The 21,837-nt window shown below is 43.3% G+C and overlaps 1 protein-coding gene across 3 annotated transcripts in view; it reads right to left on the bottom strand.

Annotated features, from left to right (window-relative positions):
• LOC140389713 (NACHT, LRR and PYD domains-containing protein 3-like) overlaps positions 1–21,837 on the bottom strand; it is a 124,168-nt gene that overhangs the window by 23,339 nt on the left and 78,992 nt on the right. For all 3 annotated transcript variants that reach the window (XM_072474151.1, XM_072474152.1, XM_072474150.1), the window contains one exon: positions 12,936–13,106. In XM_072474151.1, coding sequence (XP_072330252.1) covers positions 12,936–13,106 — 171 coding nt within the window. The remainder of the gene's footprint in view (positions 1–12,935; positions 13,107–21,837) is intronic.

A 21,837-nucleotide genomic window follows, 5' to 3' on the forward strand; every position in this document is an offset into this window, starting at 1 on the left:
TGAGGGGGGCTGAATTATAATTGAGCTGAGAGCACAGATAGGAATGCGAGGAAGCTGCCCTCAGAAATGAGCCAAAAACTGTATAAGAACTGCTGTTAGATGTATTGACTTTGGCTTGCTATTGTGACTCTTGAGAGACACAGTGGTCCTAGCCCCGGCGCCGAGAAATAAACAGCTGTTAAAGTTACGAGGTGTTCGACTGATCATTTCATCCAGACTGGCTGCAAAAGAATCCTCAATGGGAGAGCTGCAACAAGCAATCAAATGGTTGATGAACGTCAAAGCTCGTGGCCCAGATGGTATTCCAGTTGAGCTCCTCAAAGAAGGTACGCATTTATTCAAATCAAGACTCCATACATCGATCTTATGGATTTAGGAGCAATACATTCCAGAAGAACCTCTGAAATGGTCTTTGTTGCTAGAGAAATTCAAGAAAAATGTTGATATTACAATCCCAGGCCAGACCCCAACAGTCGCTAGGATACTTGACAGAAATATTTTATTTTAATTTTGTAAGACTGAGGAAAGGATACTCCGCTCCAGGAGTGATTACACAAAAAAATTGAGATATGGTATAAATGGTACATTAAAACAAACTTTATCACTAACACAGGATTAAAATCTTTAACATCACACCAGAAAATATCTTACAATTACCTCTTAAACAATGCAACACAATATCATGAATACAATACCTTTAACTGCTATCTTTACTCCCACTCAAACAGCAGGAAAAAATAACCATCTCAGCTCTCACTCTAGTGTTAGATACCACTGACATTGAGGAATACTTGCTTTACAGCTATGTTCTTTGGAGAAAGAGAGATCTCTTGATCACTGCTTTAAAGAAAATATCTGACTCCTGTTAGACCCATGCAGAAACTCTGGTCGTATTTCTTCAGAAGCTGTTTCAGCTGGTTTGTTCATCTTTCCAACCACACTACTCTTCTGTCTGCAGACACATCTTTTAACTGAACTGCAGAGAGAAAATTACTTGACTTGTGGTCACAGTTTCAGCTAGACCTCCACTGACCTGCTTCACCTGCAAAATGCCTGATAACTTAGCTCCACCCAGTAATTACATTATCTTACCAAGGTGAAATCTAATTAACTCCACAGGGAATCCCCTTTACCAAAACAACATTCCATTAACTCAAGCTTTTAATGATGCTTTAATTGCACCCCTGGCTCCCAAAAGCTTGTTGTCTTTCAAACTAGGATTTCTTTCAAAACATGTCTGTAGCAGTCACACACACACTAACCCAGGCTTTTTACCCTTACTGCACCAAATATCTATACTACAATACATTTGAAATTCCTAAATTCATCACAGTCGAGAACACCAGGAACTCATCATTACATTCATCAAGCTGACCAAAGCATTGACTCAGCAAATCATGAGACTCTGGGGATTATATGTTTAAGATGCTTCATCACAATCATCACAATCATGCAATTACTTCATGATGCGATGACTGTAAATCGTAAGTGAGAGATATAAACAGCCCCCTTCAATATCCAGATCGGTGTCAAGCAAGGCTAGGTGATAGCCCCATACTCTTTATCATCTCCCTGACAGTGGCTATTCAGCTATTCAAAGACCATTGGCCAGGATTCTCTATTGCGAGTCAGCCCTGTTAGAGCCCTGTCAGCTCCTAGCGAGGACAGAGAATTTGGAGCTCAGCCAAATCTCCCATTTGTTGCAGCAAGACTGGAGAATCCCGCTGCCATAAAAAGATGGAGAATTCCATCCTTGTGCGATGTATTAAACACTACCTACATGGAAAACTGTTTAACATCAGTTGCCTCTCTGCCAATATTTTAAAACGTTGTACCTAAATACACGCGGTATTCGGAATAAGGTCAATGAGTGGATGGCACAGATTGAATAGGGGAGTCACATTGGTGTGTTTCCAATCCACTGGGACATTTCCAGAATCCAGGGAATTTTGAAATATCACAACGAATGAATCCACTATCTCTGCTGTCACCTCTTTTAATATCCGAGGGTGCAGGCCATTCCAGTCCTGGATACTGAGGGCTTGTGAGAAGGGCACAATGGTAATCATGGATGATTTAAACATTTGTATTGACTGGATTAATCAAATTGGCAAGGGTAGCCTCGAGGGAGATTTCATACAGTGCATGAGGGATTGTTTCTTAGAGCAATGTGCTATGGAGCCACCAGGGAGCAGGTTATTTTAGATTTAGTATTAGGTAACGAAGAAGGGTTGATAAATTGTCTTGTCATTAAGGATCCTATTGGAAGGAGTGATCACAGCATGCTAGAATTTCAAATTCAGATTGAGCGAGAAAGGACTGAGTGCCGTACTAGAGTTTTAGTGTTGGGTAGAGGTTATTATACCGTCCGAGGAAAGAGTTGGTCCAAATAGACCTGGCACAAATAATTGAAGGGAGAACAGATGAGGAACAATGGTGGATGTTCAGGGAGATATTAAACACCTCTCAATTAAAGTACATTCCTGTGAGGAAATGTTCCATGGCTAAAACAGGAAGTCAAGGAGGGCATGAAGGCAAAAACCAGGGCATATCATGTTGCAAAAGCTAGTGGTAAGCTGGAGGATTGGGATACATTAGAGGTCAGCAAAAGGCTATTAAAAATAGCTAAGATGAACTACAAAAGGAAACTGGCAGGAAACATAAACACTGATACCAAGAGCTTCTATAAGTATATAAAGAGGAAGAGAATAGCTAGAGGACGATACTGGTGAGATAATAATGGGGAACACAGAGATGGCGGAGGCATGGAACCATTATTTTGCTTCTGTCTTCACGGTAGAGGGTAATAAAAAATTTCCAAGAACTGCAGTTAATGCAGAGGAACTTAGTGCAATAACCATCACTAGGGAGAAGGTATTGAATAAACTAATGGGACTAAAGGCAGATAAATATCCAGGACTGGAATGGCCTGCACCCTCGGATATTAAAAGAGATGACAGCAGAGATAATGGATTCATTCGTTGTGATATTTCAAAATTCTCTGGATTCTGGAAACGTCCCAGTGGATTGGAAACACACCAATGTGACTCCCCTATTCAAAAATGGAGAGAGGCAAAAAGTAGGAAACCATAGAACGGTTAGATTGACCATTAAAGAGGAGATGACTGAAAATTTGGAAAGACAAAGCTCAATCCACCATTGTCAGCATGGTTTTATGAAGGGTAAGTCATACTTGACAAACTGGCTTGAGTTCTTTGAGGATGTAACTGCAAGGTGGATAATGGGGAACTTGTGGATGTGATATATCTAGTCTTCCAGAAGGCGTCTGACAAGGTGCCGCATAAAAGATTGATCCAGAAGGTGAGATCACAGGAGGTTGGGAGTAGAATACTAGATTAGATTGAGAATTGGCTGACTGACAGAAAGCAGAGGGTCGGGTTAAATTGGTCCTTCTCTGGCTGGCAAATCATAACTAGTGGGGCGCCGCAGGGTTCAGTCCTGGGACTTCAACTGTTTACAATCTGCATGAATGATCTGCAAGCAGGGTCAGAGGGTAACATAGCAAAATTTGCAGATAATACTAAAATAGGTGGGAAAGCAGGCAGTGAAGAGGAGATACAAATTTTACAGACTGATATAGATAGGCTAGGAGGTTGGGCCAAAATCTGGCAGATGGAGTTAATGTAGATAAGTGTGAGATTATCTATTTTGGCTGAAAAAATAGTCAGGCAAATTATTATCTAAATGGAAAGCAGATTCAAAATGTGTCTGGGCAGAGGGATCTGGGTGTCTTTGTTCACGAATCGCAGAAAGTCTGTATGCAGGTACAAAATGCAATAAGAAAGGTGAATGGAATGTTAGCATTTATTGCAAAAGAAGTGGAATATAAAAGTAGAGAATTATTGTTGCAGTTGTACAGGGTTTGGTGAGACCACATCTTGAGTAGTGCGTCCAGTTTTGGTCTCTTTATTTGAGGAAGAATGTGGTGGCATTGGAAGGAGTTCAGAAGAGGTTCATCAGATTGATTCCGGGGATGAAGGAGTTGACGTATGAGGAAAGATTAAACAGTTTGGGCTTATACTTGCTGAAGTTTAGAAGGATGAGAGGAGATCTGATCGAGATATATAAAATTCTAAAAGGGATTGATAAAGTAAATGTAGACCAAATGCTCCCCCTTGTGGTCACAGATATAGGTTGAGAAGCAATAGATTTAAAACTGAGATGAGGAGGCACTACTTCTCACAGAGGGTGGTGAATTTGTGGAACACACTGCCGCATAGTGTGGTGGAATCTGAGTCATTAAATGGGTTCAAGAAGGAGATACATATTTTTCTGATTAAAAAAAACATGTTAAAGGATTATGGGGAACAGGGAGGAAGGTGCCTTTAAAGGAAAAGCTTGTTCAAAATGGCAACAATGTGTCTGAAAAGGTGCATCGTGCTTTGACTCCAAATGTCTTAATGATGTGACAGAGAGGTGGCAGAGAAGGAAAGAAAAGAGAGCAAATCTGGCACTCAGAATCCCAATATACGTCGGTGTTTCATTCCATGTGCCAAAGATCAATGGGTTGAGAACAGCCTGTTCAGCTCCATGAGTATCCAAGACAGAAAGTAATGACCCGAAGTAGATGTCATGCTCAAATTGAGGAACAGAAAATCCTTGGTACCATTCTAATAAACCTCCTCTGCACCCTCTGCAATCTTACAAAGATTTAGACCTTTTTCCAAAAAGAAGCCAACTTCAAGTTTCTATCACCATGCTGTATTGTACGCCTGCTCCATACAGTCATTGTATACATTGGCAACACTGGTAGAAATTTCGCCAATGTCTTTATCCTATTGGCTCTCCCTTCTTTTACACCAGCTGCAATGGGGAATGGATTCAAAAACTGCCCAAACACAAAGAAAACAGTGGGGAAACACAAATCAGGCTTTCTCCAGCCACGACAGGAGAAACAGATTGAGATTCTTAATCTAAAAATGACAGAGAAATACCAACAAGGTGTCTGCCATACAAGTTAGCATGATTTGAATGAGAGCTTATGAGGGTCACTTTAAATCTTGTTTGGTTATTTTCTAATCCGTAGACAATCATCTCTGGATCGCGCTACACATAGATGCTCAAGATTTACGGATGAAGTTAGAAAACATTGGGAGCAGCAGTGAGCCTGACACAAATAGTGTCTGGATCCTAATCGTGTCGCCCCGGACAATAATTTAAATATATTTTAGTCTCCTGCCCATTTCTGTCAAGAATGCAGGATCCAAATTTGAGTTGCCTGCCGGGAATGGGTTCCGGTATTTACAGGTGAGGGATTTTGACAGGAAGCAGGTGCCGACCTTTCCCCACCTGCCGCCCCAGGTGCTACAGGACAAGGTGGTGTCTAAAACAGGGGTAGGGCAGGATAGAGTGTCGGAAATTTATAAAGACTTAATGGACTGGGAGGGAGCCCCGAAAGGGGTAGTGAAACGTAAGTGGGAAGGAGAGCTGGTGAGGGATATGGAGGCTGGGCAGTGGGAGGAGGCTTCGAGGAGGGTGAATGCATCCTCTTCGTGTGCTGGGCTTAACCTTATTTGGTTATTTATGTGCACTGGGCACATATGACTGGCTAGGATGAGCGCTTTTTTTGAAGGGGTGGAGGATAGGTGTGGGCGCTGCGTGGGTGGGCCCACGAATCATGTCCACATGTTTTGGGTCTGTCCGAAGCTCGGGGGATTCTGGCGGGGGGTTTGCCGACGTTATGTCAGAGGTCTTGGGGGTTAAAGATGGTCCCGAGTCCAGAAGTGGCGATCTTTGGAGTGTCAGAAGACCCAGGAGTCCTGGGGGCGAAAGAGGCCGATGTCTTAGCCTTTGCCTCCCTGGTAGCCCGGAGACGGATCTTATTGGAATGGCAGGACTCGGGCCCGCCAAAACCGGGGGTTTGGGTGAGTGGCCTTGCAGAGTTCCTCATGCTGGAGAAGAAAAAGTTCACCTTGAGGCGTTCTGTGGAGGTGTTTGCCCAGAGATGGCAGCCGTTCATCGGCTTGTTCGAAAATAGGTAAGATGTCAGCAGTGGGGGGGGGGGGGGGGTCAATTAAATTCCTCTACTATTTTAATGAAAGAAGTAAGAAATTTATTTCAAAATAAATAATGCCTCGAATAAAATACGTCCATTGAAAGTAATTCCATATAAATGCCTAAGTGTACAGGAGCTATTATCCAACAGTTTCATTTCAAAACCCATATCATAGAACTGGGCTTAGATGTTGAACTCTGGCACCCCAGTGTGGCCTATTTAAAAGGTGCAAGATGTAACTGAAGATGAATCTTAATGTGAATTATTCCCTGGCAGAGCCTTGGATACAACAACAATAGTTTATGTTTATATAATAATAATCTTTATTGTTGTCATAAGTAGGCTTACATTAACACTGCAATGAAGTTAATGTGAAAATCCCCTAGTCGCCACATTCCGGCGCCTGTTTGGGTACACAGAGGGTGAGTTCAGAATGTCCAATTCACCTAACAGCACGTCTTTCGGGACTTGTGGGAGGAAACCGGAGCCCCGGAGGAAACCCACGCAGACACAGGGCGAACGTACAGACTCCACACAGACAGCCACCCAAGCCGGGATTCGAACCTGGGACCCTGGAGCTGTGAAGCAACAGTGCTAATCACTGTGCTATCATGCTGCCCAATATGACACCTTTAGTGTAATTAAGCACTCCCAATTTGCTTTACAGAAGTATTATAAAGGAGAATTTGACATTGAGTCACATAAGGGGATACTCAGGCATATGAAAAACTTGGTTAAATGGATAGTAGGTTTTAAGGAGTGTTATTGGGTGAGCAATCCAGAGGCCCAGGCCCAGGCTCTGGGGATATGGGTTTGAATCCCATCCTGGCAGCTGGTGGAGTGATAAAGATCAGGGATACTCTAGATGCTGGAAATAGAGGAGGGTTTAGGGCTGGACTCCCGAGCTGGAGTCTAAGTGCTGATGATGATAGCATATTGAGTGAATTACGGCTGAGTTGCAGGTGAAATGTTATGTGTTTTTCAATTATACAACAGGGAAATATTGGTAATGAATCCAAGATCCTATTTTGGGTGGCAAAATCAACTCAATGGATATGAGGGTCACTGTCAGTCTTCCCTTTCCAGGACAAGGTGTATCCCCCAGTTTCTTCCAGGAGGGGGCATCACTGAGGGCAGCAAGATCAATTTGTAGTCTTGAGAGCTTACATGATACGGTTGCAGTTCTTCTTTCTGAACCGTCACTCTTGAGATTATCTACCAATATTCTAACATTCCGAGTTGCAAAATATAAAGTTATCTTTATTTAACCACAAAGATGGTTGACCCGCAGGGTGTGGTTCCCCAGCCTGGAGAGAGTGGGACAGCCTCCTTTTAAGGGCACCTTTTCTAGCCCCTTCATCACTTGGTGTGAGCAGAGAGGATCCTCAAGAGGACAGCTCAATCACAGATGCTGCTGCCCAACACCTTTGTCCCAACAAAGATATTCAAGGACCTTGGTGCAGCTGTTGCTTTTGTGCAGACCCTTGACTAGGGACTCCCAGGTTCACAGCCCTACCCCTGTCACCAATTCTCAATCGTCACAGGGCTTGACAAATGCTGTAAAAGCATGTACAAGACTTTTTTAACATAGGGGCCTTGGGGAGCTGTGATGGGTTGGTGTTCAGATTTTGCTGACATGCCAGACCGGGATGACTTGGACTACCTTGCTGCGACAGACTTATTTTGTCTTTACAACCGATGAGACGCACACTTTCCTTTGCCTATTCTGCTGTTGATGACTTTTAAGACTGCACTGACTCTGGCACTCTGCCCCCGACCTTGCTACCATGGTCAGCCTTACAAGGAGCCAGGAGCTTCCATTGGCATCAATCAAGGGATCAGCAGAGTTCACAAGCTGCTCTACCATGTCAATGTTGATGAAGATGTTATGGAAAAGTTGTATCCTGACCTTGTTGAAATCCTCACAAACATCTCAAAAGAAAAAGAGATCATCCTTTTAGAGGCTCAATTGCCTGGTCGTAATTCCCCTGTCTCAACAGAACCATTGGGAAAATCTGTGTGGAAAAAGGCAATGAAATGGCAGCCTTCTGCTGACAAAGTGTATCCAGCATGTCCTCATTATAACAAACAGCCTCGTCTATCAAAAGTGCAAGTGGAAAACCACATGGTGGCATTTTCCTCAAAGCATTGGCACCTCCTGGATTATATCATTGTTCAAGCCAAAGAACCAAGTGATAACTTTATCATTCAATACATCTAAGGAACTGACGGCTGCTGGACAAACCACTGACTTGTTCAATTGGTGATGAGCGTCCACCCAGCACCAAAACATTGCAAGACCCAAAATTCAAAAATGAAGATTACTGTCTCAGCCCGAAAGCAGCCAGACCAAAAAGATAAATTCCAAATAGAGCTCATGAACAATCTGGAAAATCTTCACACATCCATCTTAATTCCAGAACAGTGAGGTCAAATAAGGTCCGCTGTACTGGACTCCTGTGACCGGATCACTGAATTCCAACATCATCATCGGCAGGTCTGATTCTTGAAACCAATGCTGAAGCATGTCACCTCTTACAACCAAAATGAGTAGCCTTCGTTGCCTGGAAAAATAATCCAAGGTCTCAACTCAAGAAGGCAACATTCGAACAGCTCGACGCTGATACCCAAAGACAATTCCAGATGAAGGACATGTGTTGGGAGGAGGAAGCCTGAGAGATCCAACAAAAGCTAACTATCATGACACATAAAGATTTTTTGTAAGTTACTAGGGCCATCTACTATGGTGGCATGATGGTTAGCAGTGCTGCCTCACAGCTCCAGCAAACCGGGTTCAATTCCGGCCTCGGGTGACTGCCTGTGTGGAGTATGCACATTCTCCCCATGTCTGCGTGGGTTCCTTCCGGGTGCTCTGGTTTCTTCCCACAGTCCAAAGATGTGTAGGTTAGGTGGATTGGCCATGCTAAATTGCCCCTTAGTGTCCAAAAGGTGAAGAAGCAGTGACAGATATTTAAGGGAATATTTTGTAATGCTCAAAGATATATTAATTTAAGGAAGGACAAGTCTACCAGGAGGATGCACCATCCATGGCTCTGGAAGTTAAGGATGGTATCAATTTGAAAGAAAGAATGTACAATGTTACAATGATTAGTGCTATCCCAGAAGATTGGGGAAGTTTTAGAAACCAGCAAAGGACGACTAACAAAAAATAAAGAAATTGTAGATCGGAAGAAAAGTAGCAAAAAATCTAAAAATGGACAGTAAAAGCTGTAGCCATCTAAGATGGCCACCTGCAAAGGACCATGGGAATTATGGCCAACCATATGGACTCTGGCAGATACACAGCCTATGTGTATCCAAAACACAGGTAACCAGACCTGATCGAAACCCCCGCTCATTTGCATTTTAATGGCCCACTTTCCCAGGACAATAGAACTCCTATCAAACACCCGGTACAGCCACAGACTGATCGGCACCACTCCCCTTACTCAGAAAGCACAGCTGCCAAGGTCAATGACCGCTAAGGACCCGGCCAGCTACCAAGGCACCCGCCCCTTTATTGGTTGAAATCGAAGAGAGTGATCAGAGCCCTGTCGAACTATTGTGTCCAAGGTTAAGGACCGCCTGAAAGAGCGCAAAATCCCAGGGGGATAAAAGAGAGCACAGCCATGTGTTCTGTCTCTCTTGGATCCGGCCTGTGCCAACCCAATTGCAACAGGAACAGCAGCTAAGTTCAAGATTAACGATCGCTACCTGATGGATGAGCCCAGCAGAGACAGAGCCACTTTCTTCTAACCAGCCAAGTGAAATCCAGATAAAGGCCTTATCCATTTTCACAGTGCCGGTCGCCCTGAAGTTAAGTATAGGTTATTGTAGCTGATAGGTGTAGTTTAACACGTAGTAGATATTGTGTTTGCATGTTGAGATAACTCTTGTGTATGTAAATAAACCATCTTTTGAATTAACTAACTGGTTGTGTGGTCATTTGATCAATATAAGGGAAGGCCTGTGGTTCACTGAGATAAATAGAAATATCCACAGTATTGGCGACGCTGTTGGGACCAAAACAGAGCAACATTATTGGCGTCTCTGGTGGGAAAAACACCAACAAAGCTTCTCCAGGTATAGAATTAGAAATAGAGTAGCTAGACTGAGCAGAGGTCCCTTTGAGGGTGAGACTGGAAAATTAATCATGGGAAACGAGGAAATGGTGAAGGCTTTGAACAATTATTTTATACACATCTTCACAGTGTCCGACCCAAAAAAGTCTCAAGGGTAGTTAAAAAACAAGAGACAAAGGGGAGGAGGAATTTAGGACAATCATTATCACTGGAGAAAAAGTAATGGCAATACTAATGGGACATAAGGTTGACCTGTCCCCTGGACCTGATTACCTGCATCCTAAGGTTAAAATAAGTGGCTGCAGAGATAGTGGATGCATTGGTTCTAATCATCCAAAATTCCCTGTACTCTGGTACTCTGGTCCCAGCAATTTGAAAACTGCAAATGCAACACATCTGCTCAAGAAAGGAAGGAGACAAAAAGCAGGAAACTCTAAGTCAGTTAGCCTAATATCTGCCATTGGGGAAATGGTAGAAACCATTATTAAAAAGGTAATATAAGGGGACATGTAGAAAATCATAATACAATCATGTAGAAACAACATGGTTTTGTGAAAGGGAAATTATGTTTGGGAAATTTATTAGAGTTAATTGAGGAAATAACATGTCGGGTGGATAAAGGGGACCAATAGATGGAGTATTCCAAAAGAAAACCGGTTGGATATGCAGCTAAAATCACTGAAGTTACTTATAGAACATAGAACGATACAGCGCAGTACAGGCCCTTCGGCCCACGATGTTGCACCGAAGCAAAAGCCATCTAACCTACACTATGCCCTTATCATCCATATGCTTATCCAATAAACTTTTAAATGCCCTCAATGTTGGCGAGTTCACTACTGTTGCAGGTAGGGCATTCCACGGCCTCACCACTCTTTGCGTAAAGAACCTACCTCTGACCTCTGTCCTATATCTATTACCCCTCAGTTTAAATCTATGTCCCCTCGTGCCAGCCATTTCCATCCGCAGGAGAAGGCTCTCACTGTCCACCCTATCTAACCCCCTGATCATTTTGTATGCCTCTATTAAGTCTCCTCTTAACCTTCTTCTCTCCAACGAAAACAACCTCAAGTCCATCAGCCTTTCCTCATAAGATTTTCCCTCCATACCAGGCAACATCCTGGTAAATCGCCTCTGCACCCGCTCCAAAGCCTCCACGTCCTTCCTATAATGCGGTGACCAGAACTGTACGCAATACTCCAAATGCGGCCGTACCAGAGTTTTGTACAGCTGCAACATGACCTCCTGACTCCGGAACTCAATCCCTCTACCAATAAAGGCCAACACTCCATAGGCCTTCTTCACAACCCTATCAACCTGGGTGGCAACTTTCAGGGATCTATGTACATGGACACCTAGATCCCTCTGCTCATCCACACTTCCAAGAACTTTACCATTAGCCAAATATTCCGCATTCCTGTTATTCCTTCCAAAGTGAATCACCTCACACTTCTATACATTAAACTCCATTTGCCACCTCTCAGCCCAGCTCTGCAGCTTATCTATGTCCCTCTGTAACCTGCTACATCCTTCCACACTGTTGACAACACCACCGACTTTAGTGTCGTCTGCAAATTTACTCACCCACCCTTCTGTGCCTTCCTCTAGGTCATTGATAAAAATGACAAACAGCAACGGCCCCAGAACAGATCCTTGTGGTACTTTATGCACCCTAGAACTAACTTCTGAACTAAGTAGGGAGCAAGGAGACCCATACAAAGCCAGTTGGGGCCTTTTTTATAGATGCCTGTAAGCTTCCAAAGAATGCATTGAGACTTTTAGTGGCCACAGAAGAGTCCAAAGTGAGAGGCGTAAAGAAACTTATTTTGTTACAAAATAAACTATATACACAGTACCCTTCAGGTCCCAGTTGGGACTAAACATACTCAGAACCCATTTGGGCAGATCCCATCTGGGCCAACCTGTATGCTAGAGTCCATTTTCTCCGCTGGTGGGTCCTCACCCCTCAGCGGGGAAGCTCGTATCCAACGAGGCTCATGGGAGGCTTATTGGTCCATCCCTGTAGGTCTTATGCAGGTTATAACAGAACCTGATGACAATTTAACTCAGTTACATGAACAGAAAGCCACAATGTGTTTCCTACCATTATGAACCAATGCCTTAGGACAGAAGAGACCCTAAAAGGTGAGTTTTTAAAAGGTTTTGTTTGGCTTTCCTTGCAGAGCCAGGTTTCCGAACTGCAAAATCACACTCCTATATCGATCGTGAAACCTGCACCGATCAGCCCTAGCCATTGATCTTTCCAACTACCTGATCTCAGCACGTTGACACTGGGTCATGTGATTTTTCCATTGCATCCGACCAAATTCCCTGCCAGAATAGATGGAAAGCAGTGAGCAGGATTTAACTGAGGCCCAGGATTTGAAATACTCTGGGGTCCTTTTTGGAGCAGTGCCTAACCCACACCATTACTCACCTGACAATGGCTGCTCTGAAGCTAAAGTCAGGCCCAAGTGACTAACTGAATTATTTCACAAGAAGAGTCAAGAAAGAGACTTAAGGAATATCACTCAGAATCATTCCAAATCAATCTGGGAAAGAACTATAAAGCTTGCCAAAATCATTTTATATTGCTAACCAATGGTAGAAAGCATCTTGGGAAAATATTGTACCTTCAGTAACTGAGTTATAGTAAAACTCTCCTACTGAATCCATAAAATCCGGCATTTTTGTCATATAAAGAACTCAATAAAATAGAACAAATTGAACAATGTGCACTATTCATGACATTTCCAAATTTAAACTCAATGATTTAATAAGAATAAAATATCATATAAATGATGTTTGAATGTCAGACAGCCTAGTTAAGCACATACCCTAGAGTTTCCAGTTTGCAGGATGGTTCCTTCAATGCAGTCGACAGTGCACATACTCCTGAGTCACCCAATTTGTTCATGCTCAGATCCAGCTCTCTCAGTGTCTGGTTTGTGACTAGCACAGAGGCAAGTTTCTCGCAACAAGTAGGTGTTAGCTTTGTATCAGTCAGCCTGCAAAAATAAATGTCAGCACAGATACAAACATTGGAAATCGTCACACTTTTAACATCAACTATTGATTCATTAATGTCTATTATACAAGACAAGCCATTTTTGTCCTCTGCCATAAACTCCCTTGTCAGTGACTTTAACCCCCTTCCTGGACACTCGTTCGGGCAGAATTCAACCATTAAATTATCTTAAGAAATACAGGATCCTGGAATTTATAAGTCCAAGCTTAGGGTTCAAAAACTGGGAAGTTTGATGAACCTTTATAGAACACTGGTTTTGCTTCAACTGGAGTATTGTGTCCCGTTCTGAGCTCCGCAATTTAGGAAGGATGTGAAGCTCCAGGGACAACAGACTTCAGTTCTATAAATAGCTTGGTGAAGCTACCGTTGATTTTCTTAGAGAGGAAACAGTTGAAAGGAGAATTAATGAAGTGTTCAAAATCATCTGGACAGATAGTAAGACTGTTCCCATTGGCCAAGGGTGGTGAACCTGAGAATACTATTCAATGTTTTTATATTACGATGTGAAATATATATATTACTCTTTTTATGTAGCCGAGTTGTTGAAATATAGCCGTAGTCTTCCAGTAATGATAAAGTAATTTATTGAGTAATATAAATTAATCTCGTGAGTTCTTTTTACTTAATACTGAACTAGTAAAACAAACAAACAACTGTAGAACAAACTTATTAAAACATATGATACAATACTCTGATAACTAATAACTTTTTCTCTCTAGCTTTCTCACTTCTGTTCTCTCTGCAATCCTGACACACACACACTCTTGTAAGAAAGAGCGGGGAAACAGTTATATAGGTCCTGATAGTGTGGTCATCTAGTGTTCAATTGCCTGTACTAGCTTAACATACTCTGATCATGTATTATCAGATACAGAGATCACTACAAATGTGATTGGCTAGGACCTTGAATGCACTGCCTAAGAGTGTGGTGGAGGCATATTAAATGGTGGCTTCCAAAAAAGAGTTGGCTAATCACCTGAAGAGAAACAAAACACTGCAGTGACCACGGAGACTGGTCAGGGGAGTGAAACTAGTGTCATGTGAGAGTGCCTTTAAGAATTGGATGCTGAAGAAATGTACCTTTAACAGATGAAGCTGATCATATTACTGAAGTGATGTCACAGGGGGGGAGCTGAGCTCACTTCTGCTTTTGGTTTCAGTTTGAGAAAGCAGCTTGTGTGTGTCTGTGTGTTTCCAGAGAGCTGCAGGAAGAAAAGCAAGGTGCTGGAGCTGAAGTCAACCAAGCTGATATATCTCTGCCATCCAACAGAAAATATATATATTCTGTGACCCGGTGTGTTACTGTTTTGAAGGTTTGAAGCCTTTTGGATGTTTGAAGGAACATTTTGAGGGATTGTTTAGTGTAGTATTATTTTCGGGGTTATCTTTGAAGTAAGGGGTGTTAAGGGATCCAATGTTTATTTAAAAGGTAACGCTGAGTTTATGGAACAAACATTGTTTTATGTTAAAAACCACGTGTCCATAATTGTAATATCACACCTGGGGAACAAGCCGTGTGCTTCAAAAGCAACAATCCATTAAAGGGGGAGGTTGTTTGAACTCCATGATACATTTTGGGGTTCTGAAAACACCTCGCCCATAACACTAGCTAAATTGACTTTGCCTATGGACCAAATCCAGATTACTTTGTTGACATACCTCAAATTAAATTGGAAAATGAGGATGTTCTTAAAAATTGGGATGAATGGTTAAGTTACCTTCCAGAGGAAAAACAAACTGACCTGAAAGAGTTATTGATATCGCATGGGCACGTTTGTAGAGATAAATTGGGAAGTACTAAAATGGCTAGACATGATGTAGATGTGGGACATGCTGTTCCTATCAAACAACATCCAAAAAAACTTAATCCTTTAAAATTGGCACAGGTTAACAGAGAGATTGAGAGTATGCTTAAAAATGGCATAATTGAAGTGGGTTGCAGTCAATGGAGCTCACCCATAATGATGGTGCCTAAACCAGATGGTACCCAATGGTTGTGTGTGGACTATAGAAAGATGAATGTAGTTATAAGAACGGAATCTTACCCTATCCAACGCTTGAAGGATTGCATTGCGAAAGTGGGACAATCTGCTTTTATTTCCAACTTCCAGACATGGAAAGAAGCTTTAAAACATCGTATGGAGTTCTTCGATCGACTTCAGGAGGCGGGTTTGGTGATGAACCTAGCCGAAAGTGAATTTGGAGAAGCCCGAATCACTTTCCTTGAGGAGTTTCCGATATCCTCAAGACGTAGGGAAATAATGCAATTTCTTAGCATGAGTGGGTTTGATCGAACATTTGTGCAAAGGTTTTGTGGCGTGATTAGTCCACTGATGGACTTGCTAATGAAACGTAAAAAATTTCAATGAACAGCGGACTTTCAACAGGCATTTGACTGCCCGAAAGCTGTGGTAACCAATGCTCCTGTATTGGAGAATTGCAAGGGGCTCTGTGGTCAGATTGAACTGAAGTATCTGATTCTAAAGGGAAATGCTGAGGAGTAGAGGAATGGATGGATCGTGCAGAGACTTCCTTGTTCAAAGAGAAGGTTTTCGGTTGGAGGAAGAAGAACAAAGAAAAATGGTCTATATTATTATACCTGTTTGCGTGTGATGTTTTTTTTTAAATGAAAAGGTCTATTTACTGTGTACATTTCTTAATTGATGGTGCAAAGGTGAAAAATGAAACCATCTTGAAGTTGATGGATATTTTTTTTTCTTGGGGGGAGGTGTCATGTGAGAGTGCCTTTAAGAATTGGATGCTGAAGAAATGTACCTTTAACAGATGAAGCTGATCATATCACTGAAGTGATGTCACAGGGGGGGGGGGGAGCTGAGCTCACTTCTGCTTTTGGTTTCAGTTTGAGAAAGCAGCTTGTGTGTGTCTGTGTGTTTCCAGAGAGCTACAGGAAGAAAAGCAAGGTGCTGGAGCTGAAGTCAACCAAGCTGATATCTCTCTGCCATCCAACAGAAAATATATATATTCTGTGACCTGTTGTGTTACTGAGGGCAGCACGGTAGCATGGTGGTTAGCACAATTGCTTCACAGCTCCAGGGTCCCAGGATTCCCCGCTGGGGCACTGTCTGTGCAGAGTCTGCACGTTCTCCCCGGGTCTGCGTGGGTTTACTCCGGGTGCTTTGGTTTCCTCCCACAGTCCAAAGATGTGCAGGTTAGGTGGATTGGCCAAGCTAAATTGCTCTTAGTGTCCAAAATTGCCCTTAGTGCTGGGTGGGATCACTGGGTTATGGGGATAGGGTGGAGGTGTGGACTTGGGTAGTGTGCTCTTTCCAAGAGCCGATGCAGACTCGATGGGCTGAATGGCCTCCTTCTGCACTGTAAATTCTATGTAAAAAGTCTATGTATGTTTTGAAGGTTTGAAGCCTTTTGGATGTTTGAAGGAACATTTTGAGGGATTATTTCGTGTTGTATTATTTTTGGGGTTATCTTTGAAGTAAGGGGTGCTAAGGGATCCAATGTTTATTTAAAAGGTAAAGCTGAGTGTATGGAACAAACATTGTTTTATGTTAAAAACCACGTGTCCATAATTGTAATATCACACCTGGGGAACAAGCCGTGTGCTTCAAAAGCAACAATCCATTAAAGGGGGAGGTTGTTTGAACTCCATGATACATTTTGGGGTTCTGAAAACACCTCGCCCATAATACTAGCTAAATTGATTTTGCCTATGGACCAAATGTTTGCCTTCTGTAACTATTCTATACAATGTGTAGCTGAGCTTCATAAACACCAAGGGCAGATTCTTGTTCTCACTGACTTTGCAGTCAGCGTCACAGTGAGTTTAAAAAGTTGGGATTTTTTTGGAAGAAGTGCTTAACTGACAAATAGCACAAATAATTGAAAGTCGGGTCAGCACCTATACTTCTTCAGGAAAATAAGGAAATTTGGCATGTCCACATTGACTCTTACCAACTTTTACAGGTCACCATAGAAAGTATCCTAATTGCCTGAATCACACATTGATATGGCAACTGCTTGGACCAAGACTGTAATAAACTACAGAGAGTCATGAACACAGCCTAGTCCATCACATTAACCCGTCTCCCATCCATTGACTCTGTCTGCACCTCCCACTGCCTTGGGAAAGCGGGCAGCGTAATCAAAGACTTTTCCCACCCGGCTTACTCACTCTTCCAACTTCTTTCATCGGGCAGGGGATCTGAGTCTGAGAACACGCACTAACAGATTCAAAAATAGCTCCTTCCCCGCTGTTCCAAGATTCTTAAACGACCCTCTTATGGACTGATCAGATCTCTTCACACATCTTCTCTACCGAGTAGTACTACACTCCTGTATGCTTCACCCGATGCCTGTGTCGATGTATTTACATTGTGTATTTTATGTTTGCCCTATTATGTATTTTCTTTTTATGTACAGAATGATCTGTCTGAGCTGCATGCAGAACAATACTTTGCATTGTACCTCGGCACACGTGACAATAAACCAATCCAATTCAATCCAATATAATAAAATAATATAAGTAAACAAAGTCGGGTAAGGGAAGTAAAGTCAATGTAAGTGGAATAAGTAAATAGGATTCTTACATAGCATAATGTTTTGTTAAAAAGGAAGTAAATAAGGGGCCTAATGGTAGTATGGCAGGAGAGCTTGCACCTGTGATATGCACCTCCTGTGCTAGATGGCAAATCATGGAGGCCTCAGTTGTCCCTGGTGACCACGTGGGCAGGAAGTCTGTCCAACTACTGGTTAACCAAATTTCAGAGCTGAGGCTGAGGGTGGATTCGCTGTGGAACATCCACGATGCTGAGCAAGTCGGAATAGCAAGTTCAGTGAGGTGGTCACATTGCAGGTGAGCATTGAACACGCAGTAAGGGCATGGGTGATCACCAGGCAGTGTAGAGGGAGGCAGATATTGCAGGGGTCCCCTGTGGTCATCCCCTTTTCTAACAGATATACCGTTTTGGATACTGTTGGGGGAGATGACTGTACAGGGGAAAGCAGTGGCAGTCAACGTCATGGCATCACGAAAGGTTTGCTGCACAAGAGGGAAGGAAGAAGAACATCAGGGCTATAGTGGTAAAGGTTTAAATTATAAGGGGAAAAGCCTTGCATTTCTGTGGCTGCAAAAGAGACTCCAGGATGGTATGTTGCCTCCCTGGTTCCAGGGTCAGGGATGTCACTGAACGGCTGCAGGGCACACTGAAGGGGGAGGGCAAATAGACAGATACTGTGGTACACATTACGTGATACACATGGTACCTATGAAAGAGGCAGTAAAAGGGATGAGTTTCTGCAAGCAGAATTTAAGGAGATGCAATTAGATTAAACAACAGGACCCAGAAGGAAGTAATCTCTGAATTGCTCCCATGTTTTACATGCCAGTGAGTATACAAATATGGGTGGCACGGTAGCACAGTGGTTAGCACTGTTGCTTCACAGCGCCAGGGGCCCAGGTTCGATTCCCGGCTTGGTCACTGTGCATGCGGAGTCTGCACGTTCTCCCCGTGTCGGCGTGGGTTTCCTCTGGATGCTCCAGTTTCCTCCCACAAATCCTGAAAGACGTGTTGTTCGGTCATTTGGACATTCTGAATTCTCCCTCTGTGTACACGAACAGGCGCCGGAATGTGGCGACTCGGGGCTTTTCACAGTAACTTCATTGCAGTGTCAATGTAAGCCTACTTGTGACAATAAAGATCATGATTATTATTATTAAATAGGAGGTTAGTCCAGATGAATGTATGGCTGCATCTGTGACAGAACAGTGGGACGCATTCAAGAAGGAAATGGGGAGAGTACAGGGCCAACATGTTCCAATCAAGAAAAAGGATGGGACCAACAAATCCAGTGAACACTGGGTGTTGAGTGATAGCCAGCATTGGATAAGGAGAAAAAGAGAGGCAGATATTGAGGGCTCAAAACAGCAGAAGCCCTAGAGGCACATAGAATGTGCAAGAAGGAACTTAAAAAGGAAATTAGGAGAGCATGGTGTCACAGTGATTACCAGGGACCTGAGTTCAATTCCGGCCTCGGGTGACTGTCTGTGTGGCGTTTGCACTTTCTCCCCGTGTCTACGTGGTTTTCCTCCGGGTGTTCCGGTCTCCTCCCACAGTCCAAAGATGTGCAGGTTAGGTGGATTGGCCGAGCTAAATTGCTCTTAGTATCAAGAAAGGTTAGATGGGGTTACTGGAATATGGGGATAGGATGGGGCTCTTTCAGAGGGTCAGTGCAGGCTCGATAGGCTGAATGTCATAGAATTTATAGTGCAGAAGGAGGCCAATCGGCCCATCGTCAGCACATGCCCTTGGAAAGAGCACCCCACTTAAGCCCCCACTTTCACCCATAACCCAGTAACCCCTCCTAATCCTTTTGGACACTAAGGGCAATTTATAATGGCCAATCCACCCAACCTTTGGGCAGCACGGTAGCATTGTGGATAGCACAATTGCTTCTTAGCTCCAGGGTCCCAGGTTCGATTCCCGGCTTGGGTCACTGTCTGTGCAGAGTCTGCACATTCTCCCCGTGTGTGCGTGGGTTTCCTTCGGGTGCTCCAGTTTCCTCCCACAGTCCAAAGATGTGCGGGTTAGGTGGATTGGCCATGCTAAATTGCCCGTAGTGTCCAAAATTGCCCTTAGTGTTGGGTGGGGTTACTGGGTTATGGGGATAGGGTGGAGGTGTGGACCTTGGGTAGGGTGCTCTTTCCAAGAGCCGGTGCAGACTCGATGGGCCGAATGGCCTCCTTCTGCACTGTAAATTCTATGATTCTATGAACCTGTACATCTTTGGACTGTGGGAGGAAACCGGAGATCCGAGAGGAAACCCACGCAGACACGGGGAGAACGTGCAGACTCCGCACAGACAGTGGACCAAGCCGGAATCAAACCTGGAACCCTGGAGCTGTGAAGCAACTGTGCTAACCACTGTGCTACCGTGCTGCCCCTCCTGGCCTCCTTCTGCACTGTAGGGTTTCTATGATTCTATGAAAAAAGGAACATGAAAGGATACTGGCAGGTAAAATAAAGGAAAACTCTAAGTTGTTTTACAAGTACATTAAAGGTAACAGGGTAACTAGGGAAAGAGTAGAGCCCCATTAAGGACCACAGTGGTAATTTGTGTGTGGAGCCAGAGGATGTCTGTGGGATTCTAAATGAATACTTTGTGTTGGTGCTCACTCGTGAGAAGGAAGATGTGGGTATAGAAATCAGGGAGAAGGACTGTGATAAAATTTAAGAGATTAACACAGGAAGGAGGTTCTGAGTGGTTTGGCAGGCTTAAAAATAGACAAATTTCCAGAGCCAGATGAAATGTATCCCAGGCTGTTCTGTGAGACAAGGGAGGAAATTGCAGGGCGCTGGCAATAATTTTCAATTCCTCTCTGGCCACAGTAGAGGTGCTGGAGGACTTGAGGATAGCCAATGTGGTGTCATTATTCAAGAAGGGAGGAAGGGATAAGCCAGGAAACCACAGACCAGTCAGCTGAACCTCGGTGGTGGGGAAACTATTGGAAGCAATTCATTTTTTAAAATTTAGAGTGCCCAATTCATTTTTTCCACTTAAGGGGCAATTTAGCGAGGCCAATCCACCTACCCTGCACATCTTTGAGTTGTGGGAGTGAAACCCCCGCAAACGCGGGGAGAATGTGCAAACTCCACAAGGACAGTGACCCAGAGCCCTTATCGAACCTGGGACCTCGGCGCCGTGAGGCAGCAGTGCTAGCCACTGTGCCGCCATGCTGCCCTATTGGAAGCAATTCTGAGAGACAGAATTAATTTGCATTTGGAGAAGCAGGGATTAATCAAGAACAGTCAGCATGGTTTTGTTAAGGGGAGGTCATGTCTGAGCAATTTGGTTGAACTTTTCAAAGAGGTGACCACGCGTGTAGGTGAGTGAATCGTATTTGACGTAGTGGACTTGGACTTCAGCAAGGCTCTTGATAAGGTCCATGTCATGTGGGAGTACCTTTAAGAAATGGGTGTTTATGAATGGGTATGTATATAAATCTCTGCAGTGAGAGTACCTTTAAGAAATGGGTGTTTACTACTGCAGTGATATCAGAGAGTGGGTGCAGCTGGGCTGCCTATCAGATTTTTACTTTCGTTTTAGGCTGTTTGCTGCAGGGTGTGTTTTAGTTTCGTTTTCAGTGTTGGAGCTGAAGCCAGACAGAGCAGGTTTACTGTTGATTTCTCTGCCATGAAGAGACTATCTCTTGGTCATTTGGTGAATTCAGAATTATAAATGTTTTCAATAGTGACTTTAACCTGATGTGCTTCTGTGAAAGGTTTTGTTTTTAAGACGTATGGATGTTCAAAGGAAAGCTTAAAGGATTACTTAGTGTTGTAGTCTTCGGGGGTTGTATTTGAATTAATGGTTGCTAAGATGTTCACTGTATGCTTTAAAAAGTTTAACTTGAGTTCATAGAATAAACATTGTTTTGCTTTTAAAAAGTACTTTTCCATTTTTGCTGTACCACACCTGTAGAGTGGGCCGTGTGCTCCCCATACCACAATCTATTAAAAGTTGTGGGTCAGATGAACTCCATGATACACTTTGGGGTTCTCTAAAACCTGGCCCATAACAAATCTATTGGATTAGTTTAGTGAACTTAAAGACAGTGAGGGGTGAGCATATTGTGGGTGCTTTTCAGGTGTGGTATTCTAGTTTAAGTGGGGAGTATGTTGTGGATAATGACTCTTTCAGAGGCTCCAAGTTTTGGGGGCTGGAGACGGTCACACGCA

This window comes from Scyliorhinus torazame, chromosome 14 (genome assembly GCF_047496885.1).
Source record: "Scyliorhinus torazame isolate Kashiwa2021f chromosome 14, sScyTor2.1, whole genome shotgun sequence".
Lineage (NCBI taxonomy): Eukaryota > Metazoa > Chordata > Chondrichthyes > Carcharhiniformes > Scyliorhinidae > Scyliorhinus > Scyliorhinus torazame.